At 34.9% G+C, this 27,454-nt stretch overlaps 2 protein-coding genes across 4 annotated transcripts; one reads left to right on the plus strand and one right to left on the minus strand.

Moving 5' to 3' along the window:
• Positions 1 to 371: 371 nt before the first annotated feature.
• On the minus strand, positions 372 to 18,012 carry LOC145238781 (uncharacterized). The gene is made up of 31 exons (XM_080102045.1): positions 17,877 to 18,012; positions 17,528 to 17,681; positions 16,763 to 16,880; positions 16,473 to 16,639; positions 15,774 to 15,888; positions 15,569 to 15,714; positions 15,353 to 15,488; positions 14,486 to 14,653; positions 14,117 to 14,226; positions 13,750 to 13,924; positions 13,024 to 13,215; positions 12,407 to 12,589; positions 11,941 to 12,115; positions 11,176 to 11,351; positions 10,979 to 11,090; positions 10,255 to 10,373; positions 9,556 to 9,694; positions 9,249 to 9,376; positions 8,856 to 9,057; positions 8,251 to 8,323; positions 8,090 to 8,189; positions 7,062 to 7,335; positions 5,812 to 5,977; positions 5,007 to 5,064; positions 4,700 to 4,850; positions 4,484 to 4,627; positions 3,816 to 4,000; positions 2,259 to 2,473; positions 1,118 to 1,232; positions 975 to 1,043; positions 372 to 701 (listed from the first exon to the last, which is right to left on the minus strand). Exons 1-31 carry the CDS (start codon positions 17,914 to 17,916, stop codon positions 546 to 548), a joined length of 4,461 nt encoding a protein of 1,486 aa, XP_079958171.1. The 5' UTR covers positions 17,917 to 18,012; the 3' UTR covers positions 372 to 545.
• A 503-nt stretch (positions 18,013 to 18,515) lies between these two features.
• Positions 18,516 to 26,956, plus strand: LOC145238625 (uncharacterized). Of its 3 annotated transcripts, XM_080101853.1 has the most exons (8): positions 18,516 to 18,778; positions 19,208 to 19,321; positions 19,605 to 19,685; positions 20,531 to 20,808; positions 22,299 to 22,390; positions 22,817 to 22,949; positions 23,233 to 23,334; positions 24,638 to 26,956. In XM_080101853.1, exons 1-8 carry the CDS (start codon positions 18,688 to 18,690, stop codon positions 24,737 to 24,739), a joined length of 993 nt encoding a protein of 330 aa, XP_079957979.1. In that variant the 5' UTR covers positions 18,516 to 18,687; the 3' UTR covers positions 24,740 to 26,956. The 3 variants fall into 3 exon arrangements, with proteins under 3 accessions (XP_079957979.1, XP_079957980.1, XP_079957981.1); XM_080101854.1 differs by lacking the exon at positions 19,605 to 19,685; XM_080101855.1 differs by lacking the exon at positions 19,208 to 19,321.
• Positions 26,957 to 27,454: the final 498 nt, after the last annotated feature.

Below are 27,454 nucleotides of genomic sequence, written 5' to 3' on the forward strand. Positions count from 1 at the left end.
TGGCAGCTGCAGGCGCGATTTTTTTTTAAAACAAATTTTTGCACGCCAAGTTTTGGGGTTTGCACGCGAAAATTTTGCAGCAATAGCATTTAATTTGCCTGTCTTGACCTCTTTTACTTCATTTTGCACAACTTGCAGTTATTGTTTTGGCATTACGTAACGGGTGTGACTAATTTGTAAAGGCGCTCAAACAACGTTTCAGAACTTTAGCTCCATAACACTAAAAAATAAACAAAGAAAGAAAATGTCGTCGCCTCAACATTGCAAGCTTAACCCGCCGTTTGACATGTTATGTCACATCAGACAATTTAACCATTGCATTGCTGGTTAAAAATTGATATCCGTGAGACAATTTTTATTGCAGTGCGTCATTTGGTTTTTGCATAGACGTTTTTATTCAGTTTTATAAACCACAACACACTTCGAGAATTTCCACAGGTTTCGAAAATGCAGATCTCCACATATCATTCACGGTTTGATTTGAAAAAGTTCCAAGTGTTCACCGAAGCAATTGAGAAACTTACCCTCTACGAATGGAATTTAACTTACACCTTGCCACTGTATTTGAAATATTTTTCAAAATCGGTGTGAAAATGACGAAAAACGTCGCGGACACCAGGTGGCAATGTGGAGCGCAACATGGCGATGCTGTAGTCATCGCACAGCGACATCAGGTGATACATTGCATTCTGAAGTGATTTCTGAAAAATAATCTTACTGTTTTATTAAGTTAAGATGAACATACTTCCGTACTGAGATCAGCCCTGAAGCGTCCATGCAGACCAGCGGCTTACTTACCATAAATCATAGCATACCAGACCTATTGAAGGCGTGATACTGAACTAAGCCGGTCTCCAAAGCTTGCTGTTTTGTGGTTTAACATTTTTATGGTTTAACAATCATTAAAAAGTCGATAAACAATTGCTTAATATTTTACCAATTGTGTGAAAGAATGAAACTCAGCTAAATCTTACTTTTACGCTTGGATGCACTGTGTCACGTGACAATCCGGTGACGAATTCGGCGACTGTGTAGGGAACGCACTGAAGCGGAAAATAAGTTAGGTTACCATGTAGTTTTTTACAAAATGCAACAACACAATAAAACCACACGCAACTCTTTTAAAGTAGGAACCATAATCAGATGCAATAAACTGAAAGAGACGATCCAAGAGTCGTGTACATTCTAGTGACCTGTCCAGCGCTGATTGGTCGCCGGCTGTGTTGTCTTGTCTGTAATAAAAAGTTGCAGGTGTTTGTTTGCCCGGAGTAAAATTTTGAGTTTGCAGAGCAGAGTTGTAAACGGGCCTGAAGCTGGAGCCCGAACCCGGCCCGAATCCGAAAGTTTGAGCCCGGAACCCGACCCGTAAGTTTGAGCCCGGAACACGGCCCGAACCCGAATCGTTTTTGAGAAGCCCGTTTAGGCCCGAAAATTTGATTGATAGGCGTGTACATTAAAACCACAGAAAAGACCAAGATAACCAACACTACAGACAATCGGTCTTAAACAAGGCGTTTTAAAGCTGTTTGACATTAGGTCAGGTCCAGCACTTAGCTAGTTAAATATATATATATATATATATATTTTAAATACTAACACAGAGTGCAAAGTCAGGCCCAAAACAATCCCGTTTTTAAAAAAAATAAAAACAAGCCCGAACCCGAGCCCAGCCCGAAAAATTCTGTTGCAGGGTATATTATTAAGAAACACTTCTGTATGTAAATAGAAGTGATCTCAGACACACCACCAGACGCTAACGGCTGTTAGAACAAACAAAGCAATTACATTTTTAGAGGGGGCACTTGGATTCCCACGAAAATGATTCTGCCCTAAATAATAGAAGAAGATAAAGTCAGTTAATGTTTATACAAGCGGACTTTTCTTTCCCTGCCGTTTGATGCTTTCCGAACTGACAAAATTAGACATCAAATTAAATTATGCGTGCGTGATGGAAATGACTACGGATAGGGATTGTTTTCCATTATAGAATGTTTCAGGCAATACAATTGTACTGTAAGTATGCAACTTACATGCCATAATTTCTGTAAGCACCCATGTGCACTAATAAAATTACTTGCAAATTGCAATTACGACAGAAACGTTAGAATTCGCTTAACACGTAGGCAGCTTCAAGATAAGGACAAAAATAAACAACTGAAACGACTGGTCTTGCAAAAATGTCTGAAACCACCGCATCTAATTTTTCACTTCATATCCAAATTCGTAAAAGTGAAAAAAGTCTTGTAAAATGTTTGTACCTTCCAACCAACAGTGTAAAGTTGAGAAGCTTGCTGCAGACAGACAACACCAACGGTACAATACTGACTATCGCCACCTTGTGGTGGAGCACGACAGCGTTTAAGGCTTCATATGTTGCCTCAAAAAGCAAAAACGAGTTATAGCTGGTGTTGCTCAGCTGGACACGTGCCAAAGCATGAAACACAAGAGCGACTAGTCTTGAATGAATGATGGTCTGCAACAAATAAGCACAAAATATTGATATGTTTTGACAACAGCCAAGCCAACTAGAAAGGTGGCTTTCTGATATACTTCCATTTTATATATTCTATACGATATTTACCAATTTACTATACACATCATTTCATCTACATATATGATTGTTTTTGCAAGCAAAAACTAATGGGTCCCCACACGTGCGTTTGTGCAGTTTTAACGTCCTGGTTATTTTTAGATTCTTAAGAAAAAACTTAACCAACTTTAGCAATAACCCAGCTTTAAAAGTTTTGTCCGTATTCTTTTTGCACCATTATTGTCATGTAATTACAAAAAAACAGTAAATAAGAACGGGAAAAATACTTTTAATTTAATCTCATGCTTTGACCTTGATATTGTCGTTCAAGGTCAGTTTTTAAACACAATTTTCCACAACTGAAAATGTGCTTGATACTTAATAAAACGACATAGCATAGCTGCGCAAAAACAGCTGATTTCTAATCACTGACACGACTGTCTTCCGTCCGGACGTCAAGCTGAGCACTCCCGCTGCATTCACCCGCCCTTATCGCAAACAAGTAAATTACTCCCTTGAGAGTTGAGACTTCTATCTGACTGACAGTGTACACATATTATGGGCTGTAAAAGTAACTATTTGGCCGATTAAGGCAAAATTTTAAATACTGAACGAATGACCTACTGCAAACAATTGTTTAACATTTCAGCACATTAGGGCTTGTATTTTTGGCTTAAAACTTATTATGTTGGGGTTTAAGGGGTAAAATGGGTGAATCCTATAAAAAGTTACAAAATTCTTTGAAATATCTTATATTGCACCAAACAACAAAGAATTTCACTCAGAGATGCTGTACTTTAGTCAGTACAGCCTTTTTTTTAAAAATACGTTTTGGGGGCCTGCGGGTGAACCGCTGGGTCATTCGGGGTCAAACTTCAGGAGGATCATATTTGGATTAATAACTAACATTTGTCCAAATTTGAATAAATTTAAAGTACTCTTTCTTGACCAAACGCGTATAACAAACCAGCGTTAGACAGAAAAAAGAAAAAAAGAATACGGACAAAAACAATATGTGTCCCCTTCATAGAAGGGGGCCCATAATTACCACTGTAGATATACAAACAATTGTGGCTTTACAACACTTTTTCTGATCAAGACTGATTACAATTTCTTGTTTCAATTCCACAATTCTCAAATTGTTTATGGTGTGCAAGTGTCCTAATTGAAATTTCCCAGTGCACAACTATGCCATGTCATTGCAATTAGGTATTGCTGAGTTTTATCAATGTCAACCGGTCAAGTGTTTGAAAACTTCAATAGCAATTAGTGTAGTTGCACTTACCGCGCCAAGATTAAGGATTTTGGTGACAGTTTTCAGTATGCAAAGGATATCACTGGTTTGTTCCGGTGTTATTTTAGCATTGCCAGGTTCCAGCAATTCACCAAGTATACCAACGGAAGAATCAAACACATCTCGAACATATTTTACCTGAACCAGATTGCTTTCTTCACCTTCTTTATCTTCGTCTGATTATGCAAACAAAGAATTGTATTTAAAGTAATATGATTAAAAACATGTGATGGAATAATTGTACTATTTGGTCAAAGGGTGCTTGAGCATGTTTTAAAATGAGCTGTAAATATTACTGGGCATTTAATACACAATTTTTCAATAATGGTTAAACTGTAGGCAAAACTTGTGCACTCTCAGAAAATAATAAGCATTGCTAACCTTTTGAAACCAAACGAACAAATAAAATATAGGTCTGGCAAAGAGGTAGAAACCTTTTGAAACTTAATCAGAGAACTAAAGTAATGTCAATAACATCAACTCAAAAAAGTAACCAAAATTAGATTTAAAGATGTTGCAATGGGAAAGACCTAATCAACCAAACTTTGAAACTAAACAAATGCACAACAAAATGATGAAACATAGGTGGTACTAAAAGGACAAAACTTATATGGGTGTCATGAACTGATCTCTTATAATAGAAACTTATGTTTAGTTACCTGTAGCAGATTTTCCAAAAGTCTGGAACTTTTTTGATCTTGGATCATACAGTGTTGTAAGAAATGTAACAAATGACATTTGGGAATCAATGGTTGAAGCTTGTGGTAAACTTTGCAAAGATTTTCGGTTTTCTGTTAAAAAGCCTAAAAACAAATTGGAGTTACAAGTAAGATAAAACAATGAACTAGTAACATAAAAACAAGAATACAGCCCACTTTTTATGTGAGTTTCCATTGGAGCTAGTTGCATATGTACAAGAATTATTCTGTCCACAATCAATCTCATTTCTTTCAATGATTTAGCAACTGGTGATGCATACAAGTTCATCGCAAAATTCATATAGGAAAACCAGGAATTGTCTGCAGTCTGCATAATAAAATATGTTACGTTACACATAGTGTAGTGATTAAGCTTTTTTTCCTTCTTTATAATTAAATATGTTGTTTATCAACATGTTGCATTTGCATATATTGCTTAATTACTTAGAAGCAATATTTCTTATCTGTTTTTGTAGAACCTTACCTCAATTTTATGGGCTTGAAACAAAAGAATTTCTGACCTCAAAAGAAGAAACTTTAAGCTAAAAACAAAAATTTTGATTTAAATACCAAAAACTAGAAAGGTGGCTTTCTAATATACTTCCATTTTATATATTCTATATATATCCTATTTACCAATATACTATGCACATCATTTGATCTACACATACGATTTTTTTTGCAAACAAACTGAATGGGTCCCCACACGTGTGTTTGTGTGGATTTACAGTAATTAAATGTTGTGGTTATTTTAAGATTCTTAAGGATGAATTATTAGAAAGCATTAACCCAACTTTAAAAAAAGTTTTGTATGCATTCTTTTGGCGTCATATAAATACAAAACAGTAAAAAAGACTGGAAAAAATACTTTCAATTTAATCTCTTGATATTGTCATCCAAGGTCAGTTTTTAAACACACGTTTTCCTAGAAAGCCTTAACAGTTGTATTACAGACAACATAAATTAAAAAGGCATTTGCTTGACATATAAGAAATCGAAGCATGTTAATAGAGTTTAAATCATGCAAATCACACATGTGATAACTTAATAAAATGACATGACATTGCTGCGCAAAAACAGCTGATTTCTAATCACCAATACTACAGTGTCAAGCTGAGCCCTCCCGCTCTGTATTAAACTGCATTAATCATAAACCAGTGAGTTACTCCCTTGGGACTTCTATCTGACTGACAGTGTTAGACGGCAAAAAAATACGGACAAAAATAATATGTGTCCCATTCAGGGAAGGGGACCCATAATAAACCAGTAAATGTTTGTCCAAAACAAACCTTTCATTGTCATTTATTTTGCAAAGGTCAAATGTTTGGTTAGAATGCAAAGCTTCTTTTAATTTGGTTTCAAACTTATTGCTTCCAACTTGTTTCAGTGTAAAGTATGAAAGTAAAACTGGAAAGGTAGAGTCTTGCATTGAGTTGCGAATATTTTCTTCAAAACCTGTAGAAAGTAAAATAATATTTTAAACAAACACCATGATTTACAGTTGAAGAAGATTGCTTATAGAAATAAACACAAACTAATAGGGATGGGCCAAAACTGAAAATTTTCTGTTAGGTCGAACACCAAAAATCATGCTTGACCGAACATGCGAGGACCTAAGTGCATTGTAAACAAAATATTTAATTCCCTGACAAGGATTATCGGTTCAGTGTGTGGTTATATATGTACTCAGTGGCGTATCCAAGGGGGGGGTTTTGGGGGTCCGGACCCATCGAAAAGTTACGTTCCGGCTAGGACGCTGGTAGCAGTTTCTTGCTAAGTGGTAACTGCACTAAGTGCAACATATCAAACTGTTTTTGCATTTGAACAATGTAAAAGGGTTAAAAACGTGTAATGTTGTGTTGCTTTGATCCGCCAAACACGTAATAGTTTGTCAAAAACAGTAGATCGATGTAAATCGAGTTATGTTATTAGGGTAATTTGTTACTTGCCTGGCACAATTTATGCCTTCTACAGTTACCACCTTTAGCGCATTCGTGACTTTGCGCAACTTAACAGTAGGATTACCGCTTCAGCAAGAGATTTAGTTCTGTAGAAATTGGACCCTGTTTTTTTAAGCAACGATTTTGATTACCTGACAGTCACGCTTATTTTGCAGCTGCAGTTTGGCTGAGTAAGCTAGATAGCAGCGGCGAAATCAGAAAACTAAAAAGCTTTCGCTAAAATTACCTGTTCTTCCTGTCAATTAGATGGGTAGAGAAACCGCCAATTTTGGAAAAAGTGCTTTGTCGCATAACGCGTCGTTTTGAACGACGTGTGACGTCATAATGACGTCATTAGGGATTTCCCCCAAAAAAATTGTTGGACCCCCCCCTTTAAAAATTTCTGGATACGCCCCTGTATGTACTGTATAACTTTGAAAGTTATTAATTTTTAAATCAACGTCAACTGTCTTGTGCAAGGTTAAAAGTTCTTACCCTGTCCTAGTGTTAACAATTAGTTTTAAACACTAACCAATAATTTTATACTCATGGTTTAAGTTATGAAAAATATGAAGTATGAAATGTGGCCAGTTTAGTACCTCTCAGATATTTTTCTAGCAATCCAACTGTGATTCTAAGTTGTTCATTAGTTTTTTTATGCCCCATTTCATCCTGTGATTGAAACATTGCCTTCCTTATATTCACTCTGTTCAGTGAAACTTCTTTCGTTGGGTGAAAATTGGAAAACATACTTTCCGCAACTGGAAGATTCAAGATTCCCAAAATGTTCAAAATCTTAGTTGAAAGTGTGCACAGCATGATTTCAAATAACAGCAACTTCACTGTCATGTCAGATTCTTGAATGTTTGACAGCTAAAAACAAAAATACCCATTACACATTAAAATCCGTATATTCAGCGCATACTAGGGATGGGCCAAGCCGAGCCAGAACCTGAGTACTGGGTACAGAGCATTGGTGTTTTAGATGCTCGGTGCAGAACAAAATTGACTGCTTTTTAACTGCATTATTAGGTGGAAAATGCGTACTTCTATGGTCTGTACAGCTTAATACATTGCTGGTGACATATGGACAAAACCAGTGCAGAATAGGGAAATTTTGTGATGTTTGTGATGTCACAATGTAACGAGGGTGCTTGGCCAAGCACCAAACATTAACGTGAAATGCTCGGTGCTCAACCAAACAGAACATTTGCCGTTTTGGCCCAACCCTAGCGCATACAAAAGATTTGGTTTGGTCTCCATAAAGGTCATTCTTTATCCAACAGGGGAACATCTAGGTATTTTAAAACAGCAAGAGAGGCAAAATTATTGGTGAGGTTTGAACTCTCAGCCTTAAACCATCCAGGGTTTTACCCACATAACTACACAGTGTCAGTATTGCTGTCAGAAAAACAGCACATATCAATTATTCTTATCAATAAAATGTAATGTATAAGCACATATGAGGTTGAAAATGAACAAGAAAATACATCAAACTGAATTATGTGAAACTACCGAAAAAATAAGGTTGATGATAATATTTCAGAATTTATATAATGTACATTTGACCACATTATTCAAGGAGAAAATGAGTAACACTAACCTTAACTCATAATTTAGAACATACCTGTGTCAAAAACATCTCCCCTTTTAATTCATCTTTGCAGGCTGTGTTAACTAATAACACCAGCAATCGTTTGACTACAGGTCTCCATTTATCACAAACACTAAAAGCAAAAAAACTGACATTGGGACACAAACTTAGTCAAACAAACAAAATCAAACTACCTGATGTAGATTTGTACAAGAAAACCGAGAAATTGTTCCAATGGAAGCAAGGATGTAAGTTTATGATTCAGTGCTGAAAAAAGAAATGGTCAAATTTTGATATGAGGTGAAAAGCAGACTACAAAAGTCAGTGGAAACAACAGATGACTGTGGAAAGTGTTTTACTAACAAAGGTTACACCACAGATACAAAAGCTCATAACCAAAATATAATTTATGCAATGGAGTTGCCAACCAAGGCCACTTTCCTAAATGTTGTTGTGTTTTGCTGAGGATTATATTGTTTTTCTTGATATTTTAAATGATATGTATCTAAATTAGTGATTCTCAAACCATGTGCCACATGAGATTTCCAAGTGTGTTATGAAATATTCACCAAGTGCTCTTGTTGTGGGACCTTTTTAAGAAATGCTGACATGTAAGACAGGGTTGAAAGGTTATATATTTGTTATTGGTTGTAAAAAACATTTTTTTACAACTTTTGTTTGTCAATGTGCATTTTTTGCATGCTTGGACTGTTTAAGAACCACTGATTTGTATGGTAACAGTAACAAATCTATTTTAATCAATTACATTATTCAATTACAGAAAAAATGGACTGCTCACCAAGAATGTTGTCTATCATAGTTATCACAAAGTAATTAATGTTTTGTAAGGGGGAAATAAATGGCTTCGGTGTGGATTTCATGCAAGCAACAATTGTGAGCATTATTGTTAAAACAGCAGGCTGATGGTCCACAGGAATTTCAGGAAGATATGAGATAACTTTAGATATTTGAAACATTCTTTCTAGTATATTTGGATTGTTCTGTAAAAGAAATGTACAAACAATAAATGTCTAGTCAATGAAGAACAAATTAGAAAACAGCTATAAACAATTTCTGCTTAAAGGGTCTTATAACATGTTAGCATCATTTAAACGTTCAAGTTTTATTTTGTATTTGAAAACTGGTTTCAAAAACGTTAGGCAATTGTCCTAATTACAGACTTTCCCACAACCTTGTGTTTCTTTTTCCACAGTTTGTCAGAGAATAATTTGTTTATCAAAGGACAAAGCATGTTGACATCTAATTCAGTTTCATTGATTTCAGTACTTGTTTTTATTGCCACACTCACCCCCTTAACATCTAAAAATAACACAAGAAAACATTTGCATATTGGTAAAAAATAGCTCATAGAAAAGCAAGGTCAACATTTTTTTGACACATTTTTAACAAGTAAAAAAGTGTAAGAATAGAACTCTGACATTAAAACACTATCGCACACTTAACAAATTCAAACTGTCCCCAACATTTGAGACAATTACCTTGATACTGAATTAAAAATATTTCGATGATTTCCTTCAGAATAGAACTGTGTAATGGCTGACACTCTAAAAATGCTTCGCTCTTTAATATTTCTTCAATTGTACCGAAACATTGTGCAGAAGTTGAAAATAGATTCACCTGTATTTAAACATTTTGTTCAAAACGTTTTTTGATACAAGGAAACGATCCAAATAAAAAAACTGGTTTAATGCCTTTAAATTGGTTTGAATCATTACATTTTAAAAAGGTGCACAAAGTTTACTAAAAAGACAAATCTTTATCTATATAAACTGTTGCTGCCAGGCATAGTATCAAGTTTAAAGAGTTCTTCTGGCAAATGTAATTTTATTCCGACGTTTCAACAGCCTATACAGGTCGTCTTCATTAGGGTAAATAACACTAAATGCGACTAGTACAGTGCACGATAAACAAAGGAAAAAAAGATGGAACGCAAGCACGTCACAACGCAACCACTGTACTAGTCGCATTCAGTGTTATTTACCCTGATGAAGACGACCTGTATAGGCTGTTGAAACGTCGGAATAAAATTACATTTGCCAGAAGAGCTCTTTAAACTTGAAATCTTTATCTGTTCACAAGTCTAATAAGAAATATAATTGCATAGATATGCATTAAAAGTGACATGCTATTTTGTCCAGGGTTTCAGCAAATGCTCATGACATCCTGATCAAACAAACCTTGCATGAAATTAGTGATGACAAAATCAGCTTGGACATTGTCTGGTGTGTTTTTGGCATATGTGCAAATATGTGGATGTTGTCTTTGAGAAGTTCAAGCAGTGATAATTGAAGCTTATCTGCATGACATAAAACATTTTTCTGTCGAAAGAAGAGGTATCCAGTGTGCTAGGTAATACCAAGTACATTGGTATCACAACAATTATGACCCATAAAGAAGAAGTTACCATGCTGTTTGATACTAGGGATGGGCCGAGCCGAGCCGAGCCAGAACCCGAGTACTCGGTACCGAACATCGCTGTTTTTAATGCTCGGTGTTCGGCCGAGCAGTTGCAAAAACTGACCCGAGCGTTAAATTTGCATATTCATGCCCTGCTAACATATGAAACTAGTGTTCTAAAGGGTGTCTATGAACAAAAACGAATGGTTTATCAAATGTATTAGATAGTGGGAAAACGCGTACTTAAAGGGCATGTCAGCTTAATAAAACACAGCTGGTGACGTAAGAGACCTTGTAGAGCTAAAACGTAGAAAGGGGATTTTTTGTGACGTCATAATGCACCGAGCGTGCTCGGCCGAGCACCGAGCATTAAAGTGAGATGCTCGGTGCTCGACCAAACAGAATATTTGCAGTTTTGGCACATCCCTAGTTTGATACCATAGCAGATAAAAGCATCTGGCCACTAAAGTAAAAAGTATCCCAAAATCAAGAGAGTTTCAATACCATTGTCTGTACAAGTCTCTTTTCCACAGTTTGATTCACTTTTTGGCATATGTAAAGAAAATCTTGAGAGAAATTTCAGTGCTATGTCGTCAGCAGACCGTTCCATTCCATCCTTTTAAAGTATAAACATAAAATGAAAATTACATGGGCCTAAAATTAAATGATGTGCTTTCAATCAGTATTTACCATATATCTACCTCAAGAGTTATAATTTCTAAATCATCTGAATCGCATTGTTGCCGTGAGAACCAGTGTAGAAGTGAACACTGCCACTTATGAAATTCAATCTCCGTTTGCGATGAAATTTGGTTGGTGTCGCACAGATTGAGCAGGGTTGCCCAATGGTCACAGCTGTCAACCGACCATGAGATATCTACAAACAGAAGTTCTGATTACAGACATTAGAAATCATTATATTGCAGATTTTTAACAATTGTTGTTGTCTTATGGATATTAAATAAAAGGTATTGTTTATGATAACTGATTACAGACATAAGGAATCATTATATTGCTGATTTTTTAACAATTGTTGTTGTCCTATGGATATTACAGAAAAGGTGTTGCTATGCCAGAATCCAAGTACTCGTTATCAAGCATCGCATTTTTTGATGCTCGGCAGAGTAGTTGCACAAACTGACCTGAGAATTAAATTTGCACATTAATGCCCTGCTAGCATACAAAACCAGTGTCTAAAAGGGTATTCAAGAATGCATTAGATGGTGGAAAAACACAAACTTCTAGGGATTGCAGAACTTAATATACCACTGGTGATGTAAGGGGCCTAGGAAAGCTATAAAACTAACATGAATGTTTGTGCATCACATTGCATCAAGCACTAGCACGAGTTGCTTGCGGCTCAACCAAACACATTTGTAGTTTTCGCCCATCCATATAATGTAAGCTATCAGATAACACAAAAATGTACCCCTTTTGCAATGCTAGAAGGATTTTTAGCCATTTACCTTCCAGTATTGAATATCTTCTTAACAAATGCAGCATATTATCATGAACTGTTAGAAGTTTGATTAAAGCTAGCATGGTGTGGTCATCATAGGTACCAGCAACTTTGTTCATCCAGTGAGAAATAACCTCAGTCTGATCTTGTAAAAGACTGCCGAGTCGTTGCTTAATTGCTGCCTAAAAAGATGATAAAATAATTTAATTCAATAATACCTTCACCCTAAATAAATTTGTTTTCTAATTCAGTAAAATATCTTAGGCTGACTGCAATACATTGGCTCGGTTACAATTACATAAGGCATAAAGCACAAACAGAGTTATTATATAAAGCATGCACAAGGTGCCAAAAAAATAACAAAAGATTTAAAGGTACTAATAAACCTGTGCAAAATGATGGGTTATATGCCTTTAAACCATGTGAGTTACGTTACTTTATGAACTATGAAGAAGCAATTTTAGTATTGTTACCTGATCTTTCATGTCAAGCACATTGCATTCTTCCATTACCGACACAAGAATACAGGTCATGTGTGGTAATTGAGTGTTTTCTATGTTCAGATTTAACTTTTTAGGTTGGATTACATTTTCTTCTTTTCCAGACTTGTGCTTTCTACCATTTACAATCACAGCAGATGACAAGGTTTCTTGGGTCTGTGTAGAAAACAATTAAATGTAAGAATTTTGTAACAATTTCCAGGGCCTTATCAGGCATTGCTGGTTGTATCACACATTTAAGATGAACCATACTAAAATACATTTAAGATGAACCATACTAAAAAGTTTTATTTCAGCATTATTGATTGCTACCATTAGGTACTGCCCCAACATACCATTTCCAAAAAAGAATTTAAACTAACTACAGCTTTTATGACAAAAAAGTTTGTTGTGTTCTGTGCTTATGCATAGTTAAAGTTCATGACAGGGAAATTAGTTTGAAGATTAACTTTGAAGTGCATGACTGAGATTATACCTTAGTCCTAACTCCTAATGGGTTTGTTCTCACAGTAAGTATTTAATTATAGGAAAGAGGTTATATACACAGGTTGTTGCCTATTGCATATTACAATGTTTAATTTGTGTTATACCTCTGTGTCTCTATGCACTTTTAAGCAACTCTGAATGTGTTGCCAGATGTCCAAAGCTGTGTTGTGAGGGCAGGTTGAGATACATTGTAACTGTAGGGCCGATGCAAACACATGAATAGTGGAATCCTCACAGATGCTATTTTCTTCAAACTTGCTAATTGCTTGTAGGAAACATTGTACCAATTCCAAAGGCTGTAAAACACAATATTACTAACACAAAGAAAATCAGGTCTACATTTCCTACATCATTTTACTCATATTATAAAATTCCCCTAAGCTACTACTAGATAAATATGATAAAGGCAGTAGGGATGGGCAGAGCCGAGCCAGAACCCAAGTACGGTACCGAGCATCGCTGTATTTGATGCTCGGTGCTCGGCCGAGCAGTTGTACAAACTGACCCGAGCACCAAATTTGCATATTCATACTACAATACAAATACTTTTTTGAAAGGGTACACAGGAACAAAAATGACAGTTTATTTAAATGTGTTATGATTGAAAAAAACCTTTACTTCTTGGACCTGTAAAACTTTAATACACCACTGGTGATGTAAGCGACCTTGTAATGCCAAAACTTGCATAGATAGGGGATGTTTGTGATGTCATAATGCACCCAAGCGTGCTTGAGCAAACAGAACACTTGCAGTTTTGGCCTATCCCTAAAAGCCAGTGCACAAAATCCTGGTAAAGTAAGCAGAAAAAATCCGCAAAAAAGTGTCAGTACCTTTCTAATTTGTGTAAAATTGTTGATAAGTTTGGTGAAAAAGTTTGATAGCCAGTCTGAGTTTTCGCTGTCATGTGGCAGTAATTTTGTAAAAATGTCCTCAAGTTTTGATTCAATAATGATGTGATCAATTTCTGCAAAACCGCTTATGCATTCAGCCCATTCTTGACTAGGCCTAAAAATAAACATGTTACAGATAAAGACAGAAAAAGTCTCATTTGATTTTAACTTAAAATCAATGTTTGAAAAACAGAAACAAAATCTTATTTTTTTGTAAAGATTTATTCCTGGAATAAACAATTAATTTTTACTCCCTGGAAAAATATTCTTGTGAAAAAAGACAAGATTAGTTTTTCAATATTAACACCTGATTGAACTTTGCAGCAGCTGTTTGAGTAACCCAGTGTAATGCTTTTTCTGCATCGTCGCTGATTCACTGTCAACAGTTGGTTGGTACAGATTATGTTGAACATTACACTGTGATAAAAATTAGTTGATTATTAGATTTTATTTCGGTAATTTTATATTACATGAATCACAGCACAATGAATTAAAACACGCCATTTTCCAGTTTTGGCAAATGGCAATTATTGAAAACTCAAATACGATTTAGTCGTTTTGAAATGATTTGTGTTCTTTTGATTCAAGTACAAAGATTTTGAACTGCATACAAAAAGAAATTAATTTGTCAAAGATTTCACTCTTTTCAATTACAAACTACACTAATTCATTTTACCATTATCATGTTGGCCAAGACAGAAATATTCTTCCCACTATATTGCTCATCAGATCCAGACATCAACTTGACAAGTTGCATAAAGAAATGAAATTTCATCTTTCCACTGCCCTTGCTATATGAAGTGAGAAACAGTTCATAAAGAATTGCGATCCAATCCCCCTCACCCTACAGAGAAACATAAGGTTGGATGAGGCAATATCCAATTTTTGACATTAACAAACATAACAAAAATTGGCTGTTACTAGGCTTAAACATAATCCACAACAAAAAATTGCAAAAATTTAGTAAACTATGGATAATCCAGAATCTCTTTGTCCAAAACTTCACCTTATCCGAAGAAACTTACATCTGGTATGCCAGATACTATTGTACTTTACAGTGGCAAAATCATCCACTGAGTGACGGTGAAGTTACATGGTGGTTTATAACAACTGCTTAGTTTTGGCTACTTATATATTAATGTGTCCACTATTTATAACATTATAATGAACACACTTGATTACCTAACTGACATTACATCAGGAAAAATGATGTCACAGTGTTTTTTATCTAATGCTTTTCAAACACCCAGTGCCTACACACGAACATAGTTTATCAAACAAACTGTTTTCACTGATTTGTATCACTATTGGGCAGATGGTGATTTCACTTGATGTTATTTAGCAGTAATCAACATGTATATGTAAATAATATCAGGCTGAAAAAAACAAAACTTTGCCGAATTTGTCGGTCTGGCAGAGTACGAAAAAACAAGATTTAAAGAATATATACTTTCTAATGCGGAATGTAATATTTTTAAAGAGAAAGTGGAACGCTTTTTGACTTAATGCATATTTACCTATACAATCATAAAAGTACACTTACATTTAACACTACTAGGGTTTCTGCTGTTTTCTTCAAAAACTGGTCAATGATGCCAATTTGTTTTCCTTCCTTGAGCTGCATCCCTTTTATACTTTCAGCATTGTTGCAATAGTTCTCAAAAACATCTATAAGTTTTCTGCACACGAATAAAGTTAAGGTTTGTCCTTTCTGTCAAACGTTTTTTGTTTGTTTGTTTGTTTAAAAAAGTATGTTTACCTAGAAAATAATAAGTCCTTTAGAAGCGATTTTAGAGCTTTGAACAAACTAGTCTGAGATCCAAATTCACTATATTTTTTTTCTAATGCCATCACTAGATGTTTGATGCAGGGTTGATATAGTTGCTCCAGGAAGATTGCCAATGCCTGCAAAGTAGCTCTATATTTTCGCACAGAACCTGTAGCAAAACAAAACCGAAGTATACCTTTTTTGGATTGTTGTGGTGACCGAATTTTTCTTTCACTTGGAGTAAAATTGCTTCAACAAACTGATTGGTGGTGTTTACTGTACTCTTATCCAAAATACAATTTTTAGACAAGCTAGAAACAAGTTTTTTGTGTTTAGTTTTAGAAAATTTATTCCACAAGCTATTTGATTGCACATGAGTCATAGTCACTTAACAACAGTGATTCCAGATACCGTATTTTATGGACCATAAAGCGCACCCGATTATAAGGCGCACTGTCAATAAATTGCTTTGATTAGTTTTTTGTTCATACATAAGGCGCACCGGGCTATAGAACGCAACGTATTTTAGGGGTATCGGTTACCATATAAAGCATGGTTACCGTATAATAGTATCGGTACTGGTTGGAGTGTAGGCAATAAAGCACTACTTGATCCATACATTAGGCGCACCGGCTTATAAGGCGCACAATCAATTTATGAGGAAAAAAAGGATTTAAGTTGCGCCTTATGGTCCGTAAAATACGGTAATTAAAAAAAGATGGCAAACTGGGTACAAGTTAAATAATCTGTATGTGACCATTATTGTTTCTAGAGTCTAGCTTTTGCAAACACAAAACAAATTCACTAACTGCAACTTTCTAGTGCCTAATTTTGACTTTGAAGATTATTAAATGCCTACTAAGTTTAACTCTGAGTTCCTAAAAACAGAACTTACTTGTTAATTGCAGTCAACCACACTGAGGCAAACTCCAGAAAAGTAGAAAACTTCCGGTTTAAATCTGAAGAAATGCGATCATTTCTCATTAACGCTGATCCCACTTCCAACAAGACAGTTGTTTGACTATCGAACTTTTGCAGAGACTTCACATCTTCCAGATATACCTGCACATGCAAGGACTATTATTTTTTGTCATTTACCCCGACGATTCGTTTGTACCTTTTATTCTAGAATTGTATTAAAGTTTCAAAACATGCTCTCTTTTGTCACTAATGATAAACATTCACCTTTGTAAACGCATCTTTAATGACAATATCATGTGGTTGTTCAGAAAAAAAGTCATATAGCTGCTTGCTGATCAATAATTCTTGCAATGTCTTCCATGCGAATTCAAGACTTGATTCACTAAACAAATTTAAATTCAGCGACAACAAAAACATTTTTTACTTGCAATATTACAGTTCTGTTTCCCAAAAGGAAGAGTACTGATAATTAGGGGAGTAAAATGCCTAAAATGCTGTAAACCAACATTTTTGGGAAATTTTTATTGCACAGTTGCACACTAGGGTTTCTCTATTTCTTAACTTTTTCGTTTCTCGAGAAACGATAAATAAAAAATTCATTTCTCGAGAATCTCCAGTCTCGAAATTTTTATTTAAGCTGATTTTCTAACAAAAACAAACAAAAAGTTTCCGATTATACACTTTTTCGCTACTAGTAGCGATCACAATTAGTGATTCCCTAGCAAACCAGCAAGAAACGAAGCGACTGTTGTAAATCTAACGCAACCAGGCGTGACTACTGCCTGGGAAAGGTTAAAGTTTAGTGGCAACGCATGTTAAAAATCGCTGCTTGGGAGCAAAAGATAAACGTAATGTGCCCAGTGCGCTCTAGGGGAGAGTTGAAACGAAAAATACATGTAATAAGAGGTGCCGTTTTTGATTTTTGTTTATGAAAGAGAAGGAACTCTATTGTACACCTACAATTTGTTTCCCAAACCACTAAAATATTAGGTGCAAGTATTCAGAAATCATAATGTGTGTGCACTTTACCTCTGTGTATTTTTCTCTGCTATAACCGAAGTTAACCAGTTTACAATAGACTGCTCCTTTCTTGGCATTGCATCCTTTTGAATCCATAAACATCTGGCCAATTTGATGCGGTGATGCAGTGATACATTCTCTGAGTTTAACTGATGAAAGAAGGCTGAGACAAAAACAAAATGAAATCAAAAGCCTTTGACATCTGTCCCACGTGCAAAATATATTGCCTAATATTATGGTGAAATAATTTGTACGGACTGTTTATCTTTATTGAAACAAACGTGCGTAAAGATAACAAGAAGTAATTTTCAGTTCATAATGCTGCATTATTCAAAAAAATAACAAAATAACAAAATACCTGCGGGAATAGTTATCTCCGGAGGACCTCTTAGTTTCATTCTACGGCTCTTTAATCAAACAAAATACAATAATAACTTACAACATGAAGCAATCGTTACAATATGGGAAACTAAAAACGCACGTGTATTTTGTTTTGACTTTTTGCCGAATCAAAACCAGTGGAGCATGAAACAAATTTAATATTTTGTTAGGGTTGGTATTTGAAATTTTGAGGCAATTTTAAAAAGCGCCCAGTTAAAACTATTTGCAATTATATTGTACTGGAGCAATTTTTAAATACAACTTTTTGAGGTGGTTTCTTTAAGCAAATACAAAGATTAACAAATCAACTTTTTTGTACTTTTGTATTATGTGCATAATATATTACCGTCACTTATCGTCCTTTATAGCAATGTGATTTTGTTTTACATTCAGTCGCACTTTCCACTGAATCAAAGTACTGTCTGTATTAACCAATGATGAATCAATGCATATGACTCAACTGGAGAAAATTCAGTAAGCTTGTTTTGCTCCGGATTATATAAACCTGGTTTGTTTGTGTGAACAACAAATTTTATGAAGACAGACGAGGTTAAGTTTAGAAAAAAATGCACCACTTAGGCTCTTTTATTGCTGTATTGTAAGTAATTATATTGCATTAAGAACGTACTATCATTTTTTCCACATGTTTAGTAGCAACTAACATCATACAAAATAAACTGTAGAACAAAAGCGTGATGCTGTAAAACTGCAAGTCAACACCAGAAAGCATCGTGTAATAAAGGCAGCTACAATTCGTGTGAATGTTTTTGTTTTGAAAGAGTTAAAATATGTCTTTCTATGCAAGAAATGTAATTCCCAATGAAGAAGAAAGGCCAAGATCATCACGTCGAACCCGGGGTGCAAGATCAAGAGAAAATGGTTCGTTTTATACTCATGTGTATGCATTTAAATGTAGATTTTTTTGTTCCCCTTTTTAATGCAAATTCAGATTGTGTCATTTTAAGCTGTATGAGTAATTTATGTTGTTGATGCTCAAAAATCTTACGGTAAAAAAATTCTGCTACTTTGGGGCTCAATTTAAAAACGGTTTGATTGTTTTTTTCCTGTGTTGTTTCATTGACAAATCAAAATACAGAGCCGAAATCAAATGAAAAAAACATAATTCACAGTATGATAAGGTGTGATCCTTCATGCAAAAGTCATTTATATTTTGAAATCTGGGTAATTGCAGCATCCTTTGGTTGAAATTTGGGAAATTAATATGTGAAGAAACCCTGCCTACTTTTGTGTTTGAGGTCTTTCCGATGATAAACATTTTTTGTTGTTGTAACAATTGCTGCTGTATAGATGTTGATGTAAACTCAAATGTCAATAACAACAACAACAACAGCAATCATGATAATGAAGTCAATACAAAATCCTCCAGCACCTTTGAAGTGCAGAAACCTCGAAAATTATCAGGTCTGCTGTAAGCTCGTTTTATTAATTTCTTTCACTCATTTTGAGCATGTTTATAACAACTGGCTTAAAAAACACACAAACACAATGTTGTTTATTGAGTCAAAGGGAAGAAAAAATTTAAATTTATTTTGAATGTATCATGTTAGAGTTGTACATGGTATACAAGTGTGCATGTTGTTTCAAATTAAGACAGTGTGCATGTTGTTACACATAATGCTAAATCAATAGCACTGATCTTGCATGCTATTTGATTTTGTTTGTATGTAATTTTGGCAATTTACAGGAAGCAAAAGCCCAGCACCACGCCGCAAATCTACTTTGATTGAAACTATGGCTGCAAATTTTGAACGCAAAAACAATTCCGGTAGGTCTAGAAGTTAATGTCCAGTTTTTTTTATGAATGCATGTAAATTTAAAAGCTAATCAATTGGACAGGGTGCTATGTTACCGATATAAGAGTAAAAACTTTGTCAAGTTGTGAACAGTTATGTATGACATATGACTTTTTCACTTGCTTGCATCAGGGCATAATTTGTTGACACTTAAGCCTGCACTAATTGATAATTAACTGACATAGTTTTGATGCTTGATTGGCGTTTCAAGAGCTTCAGGGCATTATGTTATTGCAGAGCTGTTAATGCACACATATAACCAGTTAATTTATTGCACAAGTGTGGGCTATCAGACAATTAAACTATTTGTTTGCAATTTTTTACCTTGTGGTGTGTTTGAAATGCCGTGTTGTGTTTGTTTTATTTGTTTAAGCTTGTCATTCCTGTGTGAAATTAGGAAGTTACAAGACACTCAAGATGCACCAGTACACAGTAAAATCAAACAATCTAATAGCTACTATTTAAGAACAAAACGGCATTACAGTGATGCAATCTTACTAAAAAAAGGTTCCTGCTTTGTGAAAAACACCCTTTAAAACTATTTTGGACACTCAAGGTTAAAATTAGGTGAAATGTAATTTTTCCCATTAAAGAATCTCAATCAAGATTATGATATTTATTCAATGGGTGAATTTGTCGTAGTTTGGGAATGGATTTAGGCATGCAAAATTTTTACAGTATCGGAATTGAAGGCAAATTTTGTCTGGGAAATCGGCCAATAGTGAAATGTTACAAAATAGGTCAAGAAATGCTGATTAAACTTAATGTTCATTTTGTAAATATTACTGCAAAAAATATTTGAGCACTTTAATTACAGAGAAAGTAACAACAACTAACACAAAGACTATTCAAAACGGAGACATAAAAATGAACCATGCCCCTGCCACACCCACACAAACCCTGCAGGTACCGGGCTCGGAGGATGTTGATGACAGCCCGACATCACCACAAAAGAAAGTGGGGCCCAGTGCCAGGCGGGGCAAGCAGCAACGTGAAAAAAGGATGTTACGTCAGAAACGGAGAAGCACTGGCGTTGTGAACTTAAAAGACATTGACAATGAAGAGGAAAACAAAGGAGACAAGAAAGATAAAAATGTAAGTTTTCTCGTGCTTTTAGTATTTTGTAATTGGAGACAAAATTATTATTTTTCTAATTTTTTTACCAGTTTGTTTAATGACTTTTACCTCATTCATTAGTTGTTTTTGTTATGGTTAAAAAAAACAAATTAGCATTTCACATACAACATAACAACACTGTTTCAATAAGGTTTATTTCATTATACAATCACCAGGCCAATAATGGTTTCAAATTCCACTTCAAGAAATTTCCATACCCTACAATTACAATTATGGATAAAGTGCCGATATTCATCTTGACATTAAAGTCTAAAATTGCAAACTATGTTATGCTAATGTCATGTGTCAAACCAAATTGGTCCCTTCAGGGACTTTTCTCTGGATTTATCATATTATTTGCGCATTTGATACTGCTAGTTTATATATTAACCTGTTTTAGTTAACTCTCCGGACCACTAAAATTGTCTTAATTTTAGAGAAAAGCTTTTGCAAGGACTTGTGCAAAACAATGCTCTATTTAGGTTTTATTTGTACTTTATTGCATAACAAGATTTAAAACAAATGTTGCACCATTGCTGCACAGGCACTTGACTCATTCATTGCGTAATGTGTAAAGCCAATAGGTCACTCAATGTGCTGTTAGCAGTACTGGGTAACCAAACCCTCATACAGCTGACACCTTATACTACATGATGCTTATGACTACAGACTTGCGGTTTGGCAGACACTCAGTTCATGCTGACATGGCTTTGGTTTTGCTTTGACATGTAAACATAGCTTCTGGCACATTGTAACTTTAGTTGTAGGTTATGGTCCATTTGGAGTGAAACAACAAACTTGCATTTGTGGTGATTGGTGGCAAGGCAGATAAAACTGAAAGAGCATCTGTGTTTCACGTTTTTACGTAACATGAATAGATGAAATTACAAAGGCAATTTTGTTGCATGAATCAAACTTCTGTTAGTCAGAAATATAAATGTGATTTCATGTTGGTGCAAAACCAGTAAAGTTAAAAGGAAAAAAAAACAGTAAAATTACCATCAGCATTTTATGTTTGCTAGTTTTATGTGCAAATAGCTTCCAACATTGTTTAAAGCAATACAGTAGCTTCTATGTTTTACTGTTCAGGATTATGTTTAAAACAGACCCCTTTTTGACATTTGTTTGTAAGTTTGGCTTTGAAAACAAACAAAACCTGATTTTTTTTGTGGTGAATGTAGGGGTATTCTTGTCATAGCACATTTATGAAACTGCACATATTGATGTACTTTGGAAATGTTTAAATAAATACAAATGTTGATTGGGGTACAAATCCACATATTAGATTGGACTGTGTCTGGTTATGTATAAAGATACGAAAGGCCTAGGTTAGAAAAATACTGCGCTGTTGAAATGTTTACCAGTAGCCAGACAATGTGGTAAATTTGTCACACTTGTGTGGTTAGTGTCAGATGAACAAATTACAGCACATTGGACATTAGATTTATTGCTGTTGACATTCTTTACAGGGCAACGATGAGGCTGATTTGCAGACTGAGACAGATCTAAACACACAGAACAATGAATTATCACCTGTTCAAGGCTTCTGCTCTGTATCCAGGTAACAAGTTAAAGGTTTTTACTGAACAGTAGAATCCAAAACTGTTAACATTACTTTAATTTACTTGGAGACATGTAAATGTAAATGCTGTTCACCAAACTAGAATTGCCAGAACTAAGTCTGCCACGAAAAAGTTTTCTTTTGTTGTATGATATTGTACACAATAGTAAAGCCTTTTTGATTAAAAAAACAATAATATTTGGATACTACGCTCATATCTTATAAAGAACAAAATGTGTTGATTGTAATCTAGAATCATTGCTGCTCTAGTACAATTTTCATTGTGTTGGGTAAACTCTGCAATATTCAACATAAAACATGGTTACTGTAGTTAGAACTACTTTGACTGTTTAAGTAGTAACAGGATGTGTTTTATTCTGTACTGTACATTATACCATTTTATAAAAGTTATTTTAAATTCTACAGAGTAACTCCAAAGAAAACAGAAGTTACCGCCCCAAGTCCAAACCCAGAAACCAATGGATCATATGAAACACCAACTTCTGTGGTTATTCCCCATTTGAGCTCATCTCGAATGCGCAACAGTCGCTTTAAAGAGGTAAGCCTAAAGCAACTTGACAATCATACTGTCTGGTTTCCTATCTGATTCCATTGGTATGTGCTATGCAAAAACACCAGTGTGGAAATGTTTATAAAATTTGCCAGTAAACTCGTACATTTAGTTTAATGCAGAGACAAATTTCTGCAACTCGGTGCGTTTATACTGGCTTACCGCCTAAGGATGACAGTTGCATTGAGGCCCAATCAAAAATATTGAAAGTTAAATAGTTGCTTGTTTTTAGAGACATATTAACTTATACAGTGACTCCCTCTTTTTCTAGAACAATGACAATAATTCCGAAATGGAGAAACTCCGACTAAAGCTCGAACTTGCGGAAACAACTATTTCAAAACTGCACCAAGAATTAAAGCACATGGATGATGTAAGTTCCACAATCTCTATTTCTATTTTGCAAAAGATATATTATTCTGTGCAGCTGCACATTTTATAAAATTTGTTCATCAGTGGTATAGTCAAAGCTAATCAAAAATCTAGGAGTCATAAACTTTCCTACAGTTTCATATTTTGTGAATTTAGGTAGCAAAGCCCTCAGGTTAAATAAATTGAGCATAGCTTTATTGGTTCCATATAACATTTTGTATTAGCTGTGTTCTGGGATCGAATAACTGGAAAGAACCTGTTCCTCTTTGTTGTCTGAATTTATTGTGAATAGAAACTATGTTTACGTAGCCAGATGTAGCTTTGTAAATTTTGTTTAATCTCCCCACATAAAATGAGATTTTTTTAAAAAAAGAATGTAATGTGTTTACAAAAAGGCTAATACAACAAAATAACACATAAAAACTGTTAAATATTAATTTTTTGTTAGAGTATAATTTTATAAATATGTAGAATAGCAACAAGACATTTGTAACAACTGGCAAGTACAAAATATTACAAAAGCAGCATTAAACTTATTCGCTTACTAAAATGATTACTTTTTATTTCAATTTTTGCAAGTCTCTTGTTTCTGTTGGTCTAAGTTCCACAGAATATCTGCTCAAGCTTTCTAGAAACAAAATCCCTTTTAAAGTAGTTGAAGCCCTTAAACACCAGTGTTAAACACAGCTTGTGCAAGTGGTAGATACTTGAGTTGCTAAAGCTCTTGTTCTTTGTGGTTAACCCAGAAAAATGTAGCTATCATAACCATACCATGTATTGTTGTCTGGCAAACACAGATAAACGCACAGAGTGGTGAGCTACCACACGAACAGATTTCAGTTAAGTGCGAGTGTTATGTTTTCATGGAAATACCCAAGGCCTTCAATATTTAAGATTTTGTTTTGACAAATTCATGCTGAAGTAGGTTATAAAGCTACATTTTTGATGATTGTAAAAAAATACTTTTTTGGTAACTTTCCTTTTTTAATAAATGCCCAAAGTGAAAATGCTACACCCTGCGACAGAAATGATAAGTAACCCTACAAACAATAATGGGTAATAGTTTTTCTGTAAAGTTGAACTGAGGTACTCATGTGTGCAAAGTTAAATGCATTTCATGTGAATCTGCAATATTTTTACCAAATTGCAGAACATTAGGTACTGTTGTAAGCTTACCGGGAGATCACAATTAATTTGCCAACTGTAGTCCCAAATGATTTGCCTGAGCAGTTTATGTTTAAATTATGCTAACACTGTGAGTAATAATCCTTATTTCAATTCCTAAATGATATTTTTATCCACAGGACTTACATGCCCTTGAAGAAGAAAACCACAAACTGAAACAGGAAAACAAAATGCTTGAAGACGAAAACATGACAATGCTACGATTGATACGTCGACCGTAACAACTCCCCGGCAAGTGACAAATTTCAAAATCTGCCATGTCTCTGCAGCACCGTAGCTTTACTTGCACTGGCTTGTGGCATGTTCCAGGTTTCCTGCAGTGTTTCTTTGTGCTGTGCATTGTTCTGGGATAAAGACTTGCTTAGCAGAAAAAAGGGCATCTCATTACAAAAACTGCTGGTAAAACCGGAATGTGATAAGTATGGAACTAAAATTCTATTCATTTTATTTCAAGTTATTTCAATTCTATATAGATGGGACTACTGTAGGCCATTCCAATGCTATGTATTGTTAGCACTTTAGGACATTTTTAGCTGATGTCAGTTGCACCAAACTTGCATTATATTCATTTGTTAACTTTTTAATAATTTCTTGCCTTTGTGAAACCTAAAATCATACAGTAGGACAGTGGTTCTCAACATGACGTTTAAAGATCTTTATTGACCAACTATACATTTTTGTTAAAACAAAAAAATTACATCGCATTTTGTGAGTGATTCTGGTTAATGCAACTCGGATGTTTCCTTACCTATTGATAGGCTAAGGTTTAGAACAGGGGGTGGGCAACCTTTGTTACTGTAGGGCCAATTATAAATGTCAAATTTGGATCGAGGGCCGCACATGTTCATCACACAAAGTGATTTTGCTTTGTTTCTTACCAAATATGCTCAACTACATCTACAAGTATAATTCGTATTTGATTCTAGCCACATTTTGCCAGATCGCAGAAAACTAGCATCAGGCGCATTAATCAGCTCAAAAATATGTAATAATTGGACTCGTTTGCCAGTACTTTTGAAATCCAAGGGTCTCTGCAGGCCGCACAAGCTTTAATGAAGGGCTGCAGCGGCCCGCGTGCCGCAGGATGCCCACCCCTCGTTTAGAGTTTAATTTGCAAGAAAAACTAAAATGGATTGCGATTGACATAAATCATATGTACTTCCTTTATTATGACATAATTTTGATTATATAAACTGGTGTTACAAATTTATTAGTGAAACAAATTGTTTTCACAATAAAAAGATTTTCTCCATGACAAACAGTTGAGAACCACTGGTGTAGCGAGATATTGCATTTCAAACATGGGTGTCTTTCGGTCAGAAGTGTTTTTGTACAGGGGCTATATGATAAAATCCTCATAGTAGTGTAGTGTTTGTTTTTTAGAAACTTAACAGTATATGTGTAACAATTGGTGCTAATTCTGTGTTTTTTTAATGTGGTGCCTAGGTATTTAATTTTTAATCAGATTTTTTATCTTATTACACATTGTGCACAGATAATTGTGTTTTTTACAAGTTTCAGCAATATCTTAGTAGGATTTTTGCACTAACTCATGGTATGTGTATTGTGTGCTGTCTACGTATTATGTCTTCTATCTTTTTTCCGTGTACATTGTGCTCACCTAACCATCCAATGTTTGGAGGTACGAAGTTTTTATAACCCTGTTTTCTGCTACTTGTAACCTTCCATGTTTTGCTGACTAATGTTTATTTCTTCCATATCATGCATATGCTGCTTTGAAGGTGTGTTTTAGCCCAAATGACTTTGGCCTGCTGCACATGCAAAGCATAACAAAATTTCTACAAAATCTACATACGGTATGAAAAAATTCCCTCCAAATATGGTGCAATTAAGTTTTTGCTATTGACTGCTGAACTGTTGGACGTTTTTAAAATGTTAGCATTTATCAGTTCAAATAGTTTATCAAAGCGCTCTGGCGCGCCATACAGTGTTTAACTGAGCTTTAACAATTTGACCACAAGTTGGCGCCTTATATCAAATTTATGAATGCTTGCATGGGTTTGTTTGTCGAAAAGGCGATATTTTTCATTGGATGCTTCACAAGAGAAAGAGAAAAAACGCGACAACGTGTTTTTTGTATGGTTGACCCGATCGAGGTTATACCAAAATGTGTACACCTGTTGTAAAAGACGTCATTCACTTTTCCGTTGCTAAATTAAAAAAACAAACATACAAAATGAATATAATTTGGGTAAATCCTTAAAAAGCTTTTTAGACTCGATCTAACCGGTTCGTACCGTTTCAATTACATGGAAAAAAATAAAATGACCAAGTATTGTTTCATGTATTACAGCATGCATTTTGATTTCTTTCGAAAACTTGTATGGAAACTGCAGTATATGTGTGTATTTGTTTTTGTACATGCATTTACCTTTTGTGTGATAACGCTGCAGAAAAATAAAAACAACTCCAAGATACAGATCGAACAGACGCTTGGCACCAGTTGACATAAAGATCGTACAGCTTGGGTCAAATGGGTTTGAACTGGTAAAGAACAATTTATTTACTGCAGTGTAATGAGGCGTTATGGTTTACGTCTTCATGCTGCGTGACAAAGGGCGCTTTCCCGTAATGCATCAAACTGCCACAGCTAAACTTAGTGGGTTTTGTTCAAACTGTAACCAGAGTTGAGTCGAGTTTATTTTAAGATAATGTTCATTGGAAATAATAGCACTGTTTTACCACTAAACCGAATGCTAATGCTCACCATATTTGGCTCGAAAAGACATTCAGTAGGATCAAAGTCAAGTGTGCAATTGCTACATTAAATATAGTTTTTGTATCGCCACGATTTTTATATTTATATAGACCCGGCCAAATACAAAAAGTTCCTTATGGTTAACCAACACCCAACGGTATTTAACCACGATTAAAAACCTTAGCAAAAAATTCCAACTGTCTGCTTTTGTTTGTAG

This window comes from Phallusia mammillata, chromosome 7 (assembly GCF_965637545.1).
Source record: "Phallusia mammillata chromosome 7, kaPhaMamm4.hap1.1, whole genome shotgun sequence".
Lineage (NCBI taxonomy): Eukaryota > Metazoa > Chordata > Ascidiacea > Phlebobranchia > Ascidiidae > Phallusia > Phallusia mammillata.

Bases quoted from the DNA above. Each gene is read 5' to 3' on its own strand.
- LOC145238781 (XM_080102045.1), bottom strand. From the start codon at position 17,916: ATGAAACTAAGAGGTCCTCCGGAGATAACTATTCCCGCAG. The intron at 16,881-17,527 runs GTAAAGTGCACA...AAATTTGTTTAG, and splicing joins GCAGAGAAAAATACACAGAG to TGAATCAAGTCTTGAATTCG. The intron at 14,654-15,352 runs GTAAGTGTACTT...GTTTCTCTGTAG, and splicing joins AAACCCTAGTAGTGTTAAAT to GGTGAGGGGGATTGGATCGC.
- LOC145238625 (XM_080101853.1), top strand. From the start codon at position 18,688: ATGTCTTTCTATGCAAGAAATGTAATTCCCAATGAAGAAGAAAGGCCA. The intron at 20,809-22,298 runs GTAAGTTTTCTC...CATTCTTTACAG, and splicing joins GAGACAAGAAAGATAAAAAT to GGCAACGATGAGGCTGATTT. The intron at 22,950-23,232 runs GTAAGCCTAAAG...CTCTTTTTCTAG, and splicing joins GCAACAGTCGCTTTAAAGAG to AACAATGACAATAATTCCGA.